The 14,304-nt window shown below is 38.8% G+C and overlaps 1 protein-coding gene across 7 annotated transcripts in view; it reads left to right on the forward strand.

Annotated features, from left to right (window-relative positions):
* The window catches only part of LOC111510468 (anoctamin-3), a 96,617-nt gene that overhangs the window by 33,006 nt on the left and 49,307 nt on the right, over positions 1 to 14,304 (forward strand). For all 7 annotated transcript variants that reach the window (XM_074173087.1, XM_074173084.1, XM_074173085.1 and 4 more), the window contains exon 5: positions 10,512 to 10,669. In XM_074173087.1, coding sequence (XP_074029188.1) covers positions 10,512 to 10,669 — 158 coding nt within the window. The remainder of the gene's footprint in view (positions 1 to 10,511; positions 10,670 to 14,304) is intronic.

Here is a 14,304-nt window from a genome sequence, read left to right on the forward strand (position 1 = left end):
ATTTGTCATAGTATGCTAATAATTTATTTTCGTTTATTTTTCGTGAATACGTAACGAATATGTTCAAGTGACTTGAGCAAAGGATTAGAAAATTTAATAATTCAAGTTTGAAATTTGAAATCAAGTTCTGCTTTGAAAACACAACTATTACAAATAAGCGAATAGTTAGAATTGGAACCTCTGGTGTGAAACTGTTATATTGAAAATACTTTTTCCCTCACAGAAAAATACTATACTTCGAAGCGTATTTCTCTAACCAAGTAAGTATTATCAGAAAATGACTAAAACTGGTTTCATTCATCTCCTGACAGGTGGGTTAAAGGACACGACATGAGTTAAGGTAATCGCATTGCCGACTTTGTAGCCAAGAAAGCGCCTGGACTAAGAATTTTAGGACCCAGTGACACCTACGGCCTGATGACTTCGACAATTGCGGAACTAACCAAACGTCAACCCCATGCTCAATTCCTGGAGAGATGGGATGAAATCAAAGGATGCAGTCTTATCAGGATTACCTTGGGCGACCCTGAGAAGCTGTCGCCAAAGAAACATCTGGCGATGACAGGAAAAACCTACGCTTAACAGTAGAATCTCTGGCGGGTCACTGCCAACTAAGAAAACACCTCCATAATATGGGGCTAGTGGACACACCGCTATGCAGGATGTATGAACAGGAAGATGCAACTGTCAGGCATGTCCTGTATCTGTAGAGTAGGGAGGGTGAGTGTAGGTTCACAGCACTTAGGCCACATATAACCCATTGTACATCCTCTCGAGGAGTTGTTTTCCTAGGTCATCATCTATCCTGTCCTTTCCAGGAAGGTGAACAGATCACTGGGATACATCTCCTTTATATCGTCAGGTGTAGGCCAAGACTCTCCGAACACACACACTCTCTTATTGATGATAACTCCGGACTCTCGCATAGGACATGCCTGTCAGTTTCATCTTCCTGTTCACATATCCTGTATAAAGGTGTGTCCACTAGCTTCATATTATGGAGGTGTTTCCTTAGTCGACAGTGACCAGTTAGAAATCCTTCTGTTGAGCGTAGTTTTTTCCTGTTAATCCTGGCAAGATTGCATCCTTTGATTTCATCCCATCTTTTTAGGGAGTGAGCATGGGTGTGATGTTTGGCTAATTCCGCAATTGTCGAAGTCATTAGGCCTTAGGTGGCACTGGATCCTAAAATTCTCAGTCCAGCTGCTTCCTTGGCTAAAGAGATTGTGATTACCTTTACTCCAGTCGTTTCCTTCAACCCACCTCAGGCATGACCTATGCGAGTGTCCGGAGTTATCGTCAATAAAAGAGTGTGTGTTCGGCGAGTCTTGGCCTACACCTGCCGATATGAAGAAGATGTCTCCTAGTGACCTGTCCACCTTCCTGGAAAGGACAGGATGGACAATGACCTAGGATGGCAACTCCTCGGGAAGATGTACTATGGGTAACATGTAACTTAAGTGTTGTGGGCCTACACTCATCTTCCCTACTCAACAGATACAGATATAGATATTGATATGATAATGGTTTCTGGGTTAGCGATAAAGGCCTCGAAGAAAGTAGTGGAAGAAGTGTTTTCGAAAGATATATGTATTAGAAATCTCAAAGTTGATAAGGTGATATCAATTTCAATTAAAAGTTGTAGTGTATCCGAATTGTTGTTGATAAAAACTGTATATTTTTTGTGTGCACTGTGCCGTGACCTTAGGATAGCAGTTCAGTTGAGTTTGGGGAAATAAAATGGAATATACGAAAACCGTGTCTTATTGTTAAATAGTGAAGTACATTACAGTTGGCGACGAGGATAATGGTTAATGTAAAGTGCATTCATAATTGAAGAATTGATATCATTTAGTTCAGGTACCAATAAAGAAAATGGCAGCGCAGTTTGGAATTCAGTCTGAATTCAATCCAGATGTTCACGATTTTGATATATTTATCAGGAAGCTGAAGTCTTTTTTCGTGGCAAATGCAATCGTTAATGAAGAGAGGAAACGTGCAATATTATTGAACGCATTATCCGAAAATGCATTCGTGCTATTAGAAAACCTCGCCTTACCTGCAAAACCGGAAAACATTTCGTTTGATGACATAGTGAAATTATTCGAAACATATTATAAACCCACCCGTGTGGTATTTGCAGAACGTTTTGCATTTTATGCAACCAAAAAGTGGGATTCTGAAACTATCCAAGAGTATGCGGTTCGTCTTCGCGGTCTAGCAACGCATTGTAAATTCGGAACATCATTAGATAATGCACTACGTGACAAATTCATCTGTGGGTTTGAAAAAGGTAAAATTTTGGATATGTTCTTCACCAAAGATGAACATCTGACTTTTCAAGAAGCAATACAAGCGGCTACCGCAACAGATGTTGCAAATCATAGTTATCGATTACCAGCCACAGTGCAAGTGAAAGGAGAAAATATTTACAAACTTGATTATCAAGAAGTGAAAGATCAGAGGACAGGATACAGATCAGGTCCAAGGAACCGCGAACAAAGCAGCAGAGGGCAGGCAACCCGTTTCAGAAGGGCAGACACTTCAAACACCAACACCTCATCGGGGTCCTCCTGGCGACAAACAGGTATGTCTTCATGTAAAGTGTGCGGAGGTGGGAACCACGAGACGCAGCGATGTTTTTACCGCGAATACACCTGCACTTTTTGCGGCGCAAAGGGACATCTCCGTAGAATATGTAAAAAGGTAAATAAAAACCAGTCTTTTAATTTTATTGAAACGGTCAATGAGCCCGTCTGTTCCACAGCTGATCCGAATAATGTGTCGGATAACCAAGATTGTTTACAAAATGAAGGGGCATTATTTTGTTTAAGATCGTCACAAGAAAGTCCCATATTACTAAATGTAAAGTTAAACAATTTACCTTTCAAGGCAGAGTTGGATTCAGGGGCTTCTAAATCAGTTATTTCTGAAATTCTGTGGAAAAAACATTTTCCTAATTTAAAACCAATCGAAACTAAATTGAAATTTTTGACCTATGTCGGAGATGAAATAGTACCCCTGGGTAAAATAGTTATGCATGTAACATTTAATAATGAGATGAAAAAGTTTGATTTTTTTGTTATAAGTCGAGGAGCAAATCTACTTTTAGGAAGGGACTTCATAAAAAATTTTAATTTGGGATTTAGTCCACTAAATTACATGAAACTATCAAATGATCAGATAATTGATAAATTAATAAATGAGTATCCAGAAGTATTTAAAAATGATTTGGGTACTTTTAATCGGGGAAAAATGTCGATCAGATTAAAACATGGGACAATTCCTAAGTTTTTCAAACACAGACCCATAGCTCACGCATTGAAAGAGAAAGTAGATATGGAGATTGACAATCTTCTTAAGTTGGGAATATTGGAACCAGTTCAATACTCAGATTGGGGCACACCAATTGTTCCTATTTTAAAAAGCGATGGAACAGTTCGTATTTGCGGCGATTATAAAATCACGGTGAATCCTTTTATCGAGATGTGTCGTCATCCTATTCCTAAGATTGGAGATTTATTTTGTAAGTTATCTGAGGGTATTCAATTTTCAAAACTTGATTTAACTTTTGCGTATCAACAATTGCCATTAGATGTAAGTAACATGTAAGTAACAAGCAGGAACATGTGGAAAGGTTAAGATTAGTGTTGAGTAGATTACAAAATTGTGGGTTGACCATTAATAAATCAAAATGTATTTTTTTTCAAGACTCGATAGAATATTTAGGTCATAGAATTGACAAAAACGGTTTACATAAAAGCGAAAAAAAAAAATTGAAGCTATATTGAAAATTCCTAAACCAGTTAATGTGTCTCAAGTAAAATCATTTATAGGTTCCATACAATATTATCAAAAATTTATCCCTAATATACCAGATGTGCTACACCCTCTTTATCAACTTTTAAAAAAAGGGTGTTCTTTTGTATGGTCCAGAGAATGTGATCTTGCATTTGAAAAAAATAAAAGAAAAAATAATTTCTCCACAAGTATTAGCTCATTATAATCCTAATGTTGAGTTGATACTGACGGTCGATGCCTCCTCTTATGGGGTAGGTTCAACCCTTTCCCACAAGTATCCAAATGGTTTAGAGAGACCAATCGCGTTCGCTTCTCGAACTCTCTCAAATACTGAAAAAAATTATTCACAAATAACAAAGGAAGCACTGAGTATAGTTAGTGGGGTGCAGAAATTTAATTCATATTTATGGGGTAGACATTTCGTGCTGAGGTGCGATCATAAACCACTCATTTCAATTTTTGGTAAAAAAAAAGGTATTCCTACTATGACCGCTAATAGACTACAGAGATACGCTTTGTTTCTTAGTTCATTTGACTTTGACATCCAGTATGTCAGCAGTAATAAAAACTGTGCGGATTTTTTGTCACGACTTCCACTTGAAAACATGACAAATGATTCTTTTACCGAGGAAGATAACTATGTGACATTAAATTATATCATTGAGAATGAACAAGTACCAATTGATGTGAATGTTATGAAAAATGAAACAAAATCGGATGAAATTTTGAATGTTGTAGTAAATTATGTATTGAACGGTTGGCCGGAAAAAGTAGATATTCAGTATAAACCATTTTTCAGAAGAAAAGATGAATTATCAGTGGAAAATAATATTTTGATTTGGGGATACCGGGTGATAGTACCGAGCTCACTGCGAACGAAAATTCTATCTGAACTACACAAAAATCATTTGGGGATGGTTAAAACGAAGACACTAGCTAGATCTTATGTGTGGTGGCCCTCCTTGAATGAAGAAATCGAGGAGACCTGTCGATCGTGTAAGGCTTGCTTCAGTGTTCGCCAAGTCCCTCCTAAAAGTGAATTGCAACCTTAGCCAATCCCTGACAGAGTATGGCAACGTCTACATTTAGATTTTTTAGGTCCAATTAATGGGAAAATGTTTTTAGTAGTTTTAGATGCTTTATCAAAGTGGGTGGAAGTTTTTATTCTAAATTCTATAACATCGCACTGTACTATAATGAGACTGCGAAGTCTTTTTGCACAATTTGGTTTACCCGACCAAATTGTATCAGATAATGCAAAGACATTTATGTCTACAGAATTTCAAGAATTTTTAAGAAATAATGGAATTATTCATGTGACGTCACCACCGTATCATCCAGCATCAAACGGGGCGGCAGAAAATAGTGTTAAAACTATAAAACATTTTATTATGAAGGAGTTGAAAAGCTCATATGATTTTATAGGTCACTTGTTCAAGGAGAAGAACTTGACTGAACAATCTTTGAATAATTTTCTTTTAATTTATCGAAATACAGAACACTGCAGTACTGGGGAGTCACCAGCCCGTATGATGTTGGGTAGACCCTTGAAAACTAGATTAGACTTACTTAAACCCAATTATATCGGAGTGCGTAAAAATAAATCGATTGGTGAAGTGAGGGAAACATTGAAAAAGGCGCAAAGTAAACAAAAAAAGTATTATAAAGGAAAAAAACGACGTTGTGTGCAAGATGGGGAATATGTTTTAGTACGAGATTATAGAAAATCTAAACCTACTTGGATTACGGGAATCATTGTAAAATCGATTGGACAAAAAACTTTTTATGTAAGAATCCCAAATACTACACTTATATGGAAACGTCACATGAATCAATTGATGCCCCTGTATCGTCGTGAAGAAACTTCACTTCCTATTATCAATAATGGACTTTCCGAGAATCCGGAAACCTCAACGGAAGATTTCGAATTAACAACGGAAACTAGAGAAAATTCAATAGATTCACAGGAGACAGTTTTTGACTCAAATAATTCCAGATTGAGGGAGGAAATCGAAATAACTCCAAAACAAATTGTTGTAACAGAAAGGCCAAAACGTATTCGAAATCCTCCAGAGAGATTCATTCCTTATTAGTGTTATATTTTTTTTCTTTCTATATAATGTAGTTAGTAAGTTAGGTTTTTTATTTTCTTTGATATTAGGGGAGAAAAAGTGTAGTGTATCCGAATTGTTGTTGATAAAAACTGTATATTTTTTGTGTGCACTGTGCCGTGACCTTAGGATAGCAGTTCAGTTGGGTTTGGGGAAATAAAATGGAATATACGAAAACCGTGTCTTATTGTTAAATAGTGAAGTACATTACAAAAGTAATACCACAAGACGTCGAAATTGTATCGATAAACTTTCATATCAATAATATGAGAGTAACCAACATGATAAAACCACGAGTCCGAAAGAAGAATGGTTTTATTCATCGCTAAGTGCTCGATTGGTATTGCTCAAAAATATAAGGTTTGATTTTAAAAAATTCTAAGACAATTTTTGGAATTGTGGAATTCGTAAAAATCATTTTTTGGAATATTCTCAACTAAATGCATATAAATATGAATATTACTGGAGTTTCTTTCCAGTAATATTCATATTTATATGCCAATCCTACCAATCAGAGAGGAAATCAAAGGGAAGATCAAAGATGAAATCGGAGCAGAAATGAAGGAAATGGAAAAAAATGGGCGATGAAATCAAAGGCAGATTTGAGGCAGAAATCAGAAGATGAAGGAAACAATTAACAAGTTGCAAAACCAAATCGTTAATTCTGCCCACACCATAGGCAGTTCTGAACCAGGAAAGCTATCCATGAAGCCGCTCCAGTTCGACGGAAAAACTCCCTGGGAAAATTACCGCCGACAATTCGAAGCAGCAGCCAGAGCAAATGGATGGAATGCAGGAGAAAAGGCGGTAGCATTAACACTGGCGTTGCGTGGATAAGCAACGAATATTTTGCAAACCCTCACGGCCCAAGAACAGGAAGACTATGACCAACTCATAAAGCACCTTGAGCTACGGTATGGACAGGCACAACCTAGAACACGTTTACCATTCACAGCTGAAGAACCGCTGAAACCAGGAGAATTCCTACAGGAGTTCGAAGCCGACATAGCTCGATTGGTCCGCTTGGCATATCCTGCTACACCCGAAAATGTAATGGAGTGGTTAGCAGTTCAGGCATTATTGGATGGACTTCGCGACCAAGAAATGAGGTAGGCCTTGATGCTAGCTCATCCCAAACATCTCGTGGATGCACTGGCAAGCGCTCTGGAGTTTTAGGCTGCAAAACAATCTTGCAAGAGCCAGAGCAAAGTTCGAGTTATCAAGGAAGATGGACAAGTGCCTGCTGATATTGAGGCCACCATCAGAAAAGTAATGAAAGAAGTGTTGCCCGAGAAGAAACAAATAAGATGCTGGAACTGCGGGAAAATTGGACATGTGCGTAGAAAATGTCCAGCTTTCAAAGAATCGACTCAGGAGAACTAAAGGGGGTCGATGAGAAGGGGCAATCGTCGGCCTGTACCCAGCAATCCCCCGTAAAAAACGCATATGTTGCCGTTCTCCAACGACAAGACAAAGGTGTTTTCGTAGACAGCCTCATCAACAACGAGCCTTGCACCATGCTGCTAGATACAGGTAGATACAGGAAGCTACGCACCGCAACAGGAGAGTCAGCCACTGTACTTGGAGAACTTCCAATTGAATTGGTGTTGGGCAGCACAAAATTGGAACATCGTGCATTGGTGGCGGACATCGAGAACGATGCGATCATTGGAATGGACATAATGAATTCCAGAGGGTTCGAGCTGAATTTTCAAGACGGCGTCCTACGTGTCGGCGGAGAAGAGCTGGTGCCTAATGGAAGAAACGAAAAGACGATCAGGGTCCTGTTGACTGAAGACGTGTGCGTACCTGAAAGGGCTGAAACCATCCTGTAGGCTCGCTTGGACGGAAGTGCGAGCAGCGGCAAGGTGGTAATGTTCGAGCCCAAGATACACGATGAGAAAATTGGACGAGGAGTCGCACTGGAGAAGACCCTATTGCGTGTTGATAAAGTTGTGCCAGTCAGGATCATGAATGTCAACTACTTTTCCGTGACCTTGAAGAAAGGAACAATTCTGGGGCACTGTTCGTTCATTTCCTCTGTGATACGGAGTGTACGCAGTTCTGTTAGCCAAGCCAACAATTTGCCTAAAGAGTTGGAGAAGTTGATTGGCATTTCCTCCAAGGACATACCACCAACTCACCGATCAAAACTGAGAGAGTTAGTCAAGAAGTACCAAGAGATCTTCGATATTGAAGAAATAAAAGGCGGCAGACCGAATTTGGTTCAGCATAGAATCGACACTGGGATTATCGCCAACTAAATCACGTGTCGAAGAAAGACAGCTATCCTTTTCCAAGAATCGACGACACCGTGGACACGATAGCCGGTTCCACAATTTTCTCGACTTTGGATTTTAAGAGTGGATATTGGCAAGTTGAATTGGCCTCAGAAGATCGAAAAAAGATTGCTTTCACCATCGGCTCAGGATTGTGGCAGTTCACGGTTATGCCATTCGTGCTTCGTAATGCTCCAGCGACCTTCGAGAGATTGATGGAGACGATTCGCAAGGGGCTCTCATGGAAACGTGTCTAGTGTATCTCGACGATATAATCGTGGTCGGAAAATCGTTCGACGATCACTTAAAAAATCTGGAGGAGGTAATCATGCGTCTGAGGAGTTCTGGATTGGAACTTAGTCCCAATAAATGCCATCTGGCCACGTTGTCTCTGGGGAAGGGGTGGCAGTGGACGAACAAAAGATCAAAGCAGTTGAGGATTGGCCCATTCCAAAAGATATACATCAGCTTTGGAGCTTCCTTGGTTTATGCACCTACTACCGCAGGTAAGTGCTGGGGTTTTGTCAACATCGCCAAACCATTGACCTGACTCACAGAAGGGCAGATCCAATTCCAGTGGACTAATTCAAGAAGTTGAAAAGAGCTCTGATCAACGCTCCTGTTTTGAGCTATCCCTTATCTGATGGAAAGTTCATTTTAGATACGGACGCCAGCAACGTGGGACTTGCAGCAGTCCTTTCTCAGATCCAGGATGGACAGGAGGTAGTTATAGTTTTGAACCAGAGCGCATTTATTGTGTCACTAGGCGAGAGCTGTTGGCCGTTGTCAAAGGTGTAGAACATTTCTACAAATACGTGTATGGAAGAAGATTTCTGTTGAGATCGGACCATGCGGCTCTCAAATGGCTTCTGCAGTTCAAAAATTCCGAGGGCCAAGTAGCGCGCTGGATTGAGAGATTACAAGAATTTGACTTCGAAATAGAACATCAAAGTGGGACTAGCCATAAAAACGCAGATTCCCTATCACGGAGACCATGCCCCGATGACAGCTCACATTGCCAACGAGCAGAAGAGAAGGATGCAGCTATTTGTAGAACAAGAGATGTGGACGACAATTGGGATGATAATAAGATCAAGGAAGACCAAGAGAAAGACCCAGATCTTGGTTTAGTCATCGGATGGAAAAAAATTAATCGAAGACCATCGTGGCAGGAGGTAGCAGGTTATTCGCCAGCGGTTAAGTCCTACTGGGCACAACGGAACTCCCTTACCTTGGAAAACGGGGTTCTGAAGCGGGTGTTGGAGAAGAAAGGCGCCAGACAGTGGTACCTAGGAGCAGACGACGGGAGGTGCTCAAAAAAATCCATAATGGAGTCACTGGAGGACATCTGGGAGTAACGAAAACCCTCCAGAAAGTAAGACAACAGTTTTATTGGGTTAATTGTTACGCCGACGTCAAGGACTGATGCAGAGAGTGTGCTTTTTGTTTAAAAAATCTGTTTAAAATCTGTTTTTCCGTTAACCAGCTGTCGCAACCCTACGAACGACAACCCTCAGAAGTCGAAACTTGTGCGAGCTAAGGATTAACGAGGTCTCACCTTTTAACGTGTGATTCCTAACACGGAATCACACGTGCTGCCAGTAAAGGACCTAGGTTACGACCGAAAGCTCCAATGCGCCAGTATAACGTGGGTAGCCCTTTTGAGAGAATCGTCATCGATATCGCCGGCTCGTTCCCAGAGTCCGACCATGGGAACAAATACATCCTAGTAGCCATGGACTACATCAGCAAGCAAGTGGGCAGAAGCCTATGCCCTGCCCAATCAGGAAGCCTTTACCGTCGCTGAGGTCCTGGTAAAGGAATGGATATGTCGATTCGGTGTCCCATCGGAGCTGTATTCGGACAAGGGCAGAAATTTCGAACAGTGAAGATAAATTAAGCGTTAGTTGCTGAATGTGGAATATAAATTAGTTGTGATACTGAAATATTGTTAAAAATAAATTTGTTTAAGACAGTTAATTCTTTGATTCGTTACAATATCATGCTACATTGGCATGAATTAGCTGATATGACAAGCAATTATTTTGTTAGAGAATCATGTACCACAATAATAATTCAAAATGCAATGTAACTTATAACATATTCAAAAAATCAATGTGGAACACTAGTTATTCCTATGACTACGATAGTTTGATCTATAGAACTCTGCAGTTATAATGCGATAACACGTTACGGAAGTATAATGAAAATAGGTTTCATCTGTAATTATTATATGTCAGTTAACGACTGATTTATTGAGATTATCAAAAACGAAATTATACAATACGTACTTCGCTATTTATTCTGTACTTCCTTCTAGCCATGAAATATGTACCAGTAAATTAATCCTGTGTCCAAGATGTCACTATATGCATTGTAAATTTGAGAGTCTGAAAAGTTCCTGCTTGCAATCCCATGTCACATATGTATTCGATAATCCAGCTACCATTACATTTGCTATAGTCATCTCGTTTTGGTGTGAGTATCTAGATGTTATAGTATATACATTTAGTGAAAATAGGGTATTCTGAAACATAATTTTTTATAACTATATTCCAAGAATAATATTCAACTACTCTTTTGTTTTTATACCAATCTCTGTATATAATTTGTCTGTAGCTGAATGTTGACTAGCCAATATGACAAAACTGAGTTAGAAGTTAATTAAAGCAAGTGACAGTTCCGATAGTCAGTTCTGATGGTATTTGTATTGATAGTTACCGCGTATAAAGAGTTCTTTACTGAGGTTGATTTTTGTGGATGGTGTTTGTAATAGAGCATTTAACTCCATTTCTAAAGGATTGTATTGATCAGTATAATGCTATTCCCGAATAGTGTTGTGTACTGGTAGTTTGGATATGGGCCACTGATGGGTCTGGCTATACACCCTCAATGTTACCTCAGTTGAGGGCTTACGTTGAAAGGTAGGGGAGCTACGCTACATCCTGAATGGAACCAAAACGATCAATTGGACTCGATATCACTCGATAACAGTCTTGTGTCTTCGGCGTGCTGAGCTGGACACCGGAAAGACTACTTCGTTATGTGTTACCGAGCGTAGACCTGTTGCGTTCCGTCTTTAGCATACTAAGCTGGACGAAGGCGTCTCCTAGTAACTCTGGCAGCGAGTTGGCTCAAACTGATAAACCGTTATATTTTGTACAACATTACTTCCCTTTCTACTTGTCGAACCCTGGATATAATTTTTCCTACCGAGCAACCGGAATAAAGAAAAGCAAGGTCAATGGAAATCACGTTACATATTGTTGAAGATCAAAGTAAGTGTCCCTTCGGCATCCAATTGGTACAGGATGCTTCAAGTAGTGTGCTTATGACGGTTCTGAACCTCCTCGAAACCTCCTCTACGTTAGGAATGGACTTCGAATTGCTTGTGACGTCACATGCTTTGAGTTACGTTATGACCATGTATTACCCCCTTCTCAACTTTTCGCCTACGATTTGACCTTGAAAGTCGCAACGATCACACCACTTTGGATCGTACGTCATATGCCCTTAGAAATCATAGCCAATTCTGAACCATCCTGCTACTAGTCATGTCGCAGCATATGACCTTGAAAATGTGTGTGTGTGGGTACGAGCGTGCGTGTGTATGTGCGCAGAAAGTGAATCGCACTGTCGAATGAAAATAATGAAAACATCATGGCACGAATTTTAAATTTTGAAGTTCAAAATAGATCATTTGAAACCATTTAGAATGTAGTCGAGAAATTCCCTGCCGTACAATTATTATGAGAAAAGATGATTGAAAGAAATAAGATTCTAAAGAGTTGAATATAAAAATGTATCATAACTTGGTGATTGGAAATCTCAATCACGAAGATGTCACATTTTTTCATCAGGATGCCTTTTTCACATTCACAAAAAAATGGAGAAGTTCGAAAATATTCCCAAAAATTGAGGGCAATTCAGTTTTTGTGAGGAAAATACAGATGATTGAAAAAGTTATCGTATAGCAGAATACATGTCGCGGTTTTTGTAAAACCCTTAATAGTGAAAATCATAAAATAAAATATATCGATTAGTTTAAATACGGATGAAATGGATGAGCAAATATTTAAGTTTAATTACTTCAATGTGGAGAATGAAGTGACTGTGCATTCCAGGAGAGCGATGATGACTGAAAAACGTCAGACTAGAAGCATATAATAAGGAATGGTTCTCTTTCCAAGATGAAGCCAATTGAATAACCAACCTTTTATTGCCTGTTCAATGTTCCGTGACTCTAGAGTTGATGTGTTCCCTTCATCTGAATTGGTTTATTATGATATGATTATAGAAAATAAAGTGTGTTTTTCTGAGCACAATACCCGTTTCTATTTATCCATGATTTTAGTATCAGATGTATTCGAAACAATTCAAAATCGGCCAAATTATCTTATGTAATGGATAATATTCTAAAAGAGAAAAAGATTCTAATAGATCAGTAGACTCCCTGCGGATTTCGAATACGTGAAGATGTAACAGTTGTTCAGGATGTATGGTATGAACATCATGGATATACAAGAGAAAATGAAATAATGTTATGGTATAATTTAACATGGAACGACAGTGATCTTCAAGTGAAAATGAACATATATTAGGTATATTAACTAACATAATGAGGAAAAAATAAATATAACCACTCCCAAAAAAAAGTTTTTCGTCAACTACTGACCATAAAGATAAATGTTTCCGAACCGGATATAATAATATCAGGACATACAATTCCGCTTTCTGCTTTGATAAGTTTGTTGGGTGTTAAAATGGACAACAATATGTCTTGGCACAATCATGTAGCTGGAATTGCAAAGGCTGCTTCTCAAAAGCTTGGAACACTGTTCCGAAACAGAAAACTGTACACAATACAGTACACAATATTATATAAAGTTCAGATCAGACCTTTTTTGGAGTATTGTTTTCATGTATGGAGGTCTGCCCCAAATTACACTTTGAAGCTGCTGGATTCTATCCATCCGCCATCCGCTTGATGGAGACGCGAACATCACTTGCAACTTTGATAGTCTGGAACATCGAAGAAAGGTTGGAGATCTGTCTCTCTTGTACAGATATTCTCACAGGAAATGACGAAAGCGACGGACTGTGGCTACTCATCATTTTGAGGTTCAACTCAGTAAACCTCGAACTCCACTGTCTAAGAACTCTTCCATTTGGCGAACTGCGTTCATGTGGAATGAACTTTCTGAGAACGTTTTCCCGAATGAATTCAATCTCCAGCGATTCGAATCTAATGTGAATCGTTACTTTCGCAGTTTGTGTTCAAGGAAAAAAAGCCAATCGAGAACGTTCAATATGACAGCAAGAATGAACTGGTTTATGACATTAAATTACGGAGTCGGCAGTATTAGCCAACGCTTTCGATATCGATTTTGGAATTTGTACTCTGAATAAATGTAAGTTCCAGAGAAATCATATCTGATGTATATTCAGGTTCTAAAATATAGTTGGCCTTCAAAATCACATGAAATGAAATCATCATCTACAGATGGAGAGCAGATCATCTTCAAAATGGATATCAATGAATTGCTTGCAAGTTATACCAAGAATTCCATTTTATATGAGTTGGAATTTTTTTACAACCAGAAATTATTTAGCAGACTCACAGTGTATCACTTTGGAGATTAAAGCTGGAGATTCATTCAAAATGTGTGATTTTTCCTTCATCTCATTTTTATCTTTCAAGAGTATTTCTGGTACAAAGTTTCAACAAAAACTGTATAAGGAGATCCTGAATAAATCCATCAGTCGCTGCTTGTGAAAAACATGATATTGCATACTTGCAAAATCAGTCACTTGAAGATAGGCACAATGCTGATTACGTGCTCGGATCCATAGTTTGTAATGAAGTGAAAGCTATAGATGCAGAGTTTGGCAAAAAGGCTACTGCTCAGTTTATAACAACACAAATGGTAACCAGAAGGAAACCTGCAATGAGATGTAGATATAAACGGGTGAGAGATGCAATGAAATTTAAACGTGTAATATTAGTCAAAATTAATCTAGATTATATCAATTTGACAAGAAAAAGCAGAATCAGAAGAAGGGCATTGAATGCATAGAGGAGAGCTATAAAAATGATAACAAAGAGATTGGAA

Source organism: Leptinotarsa decemlineata, unplaced genomic scaffold, assembly GCF_025532065.1.
Source record: "Leptinotarsa decemlineata unplaced genomic scaffold, Ldec_3_MD MMD2_tig00000199_RagTag_RagTag, whole genome shotgun sequence".
In the NCBI taxonomy this organism is placed as follows: Eukaryota; Metazoa; Arthropoda; class Insecta; order Coleoptera; family Chrysomelidae; genus Leptinotarsa; species Leptinotarsa decemlineata.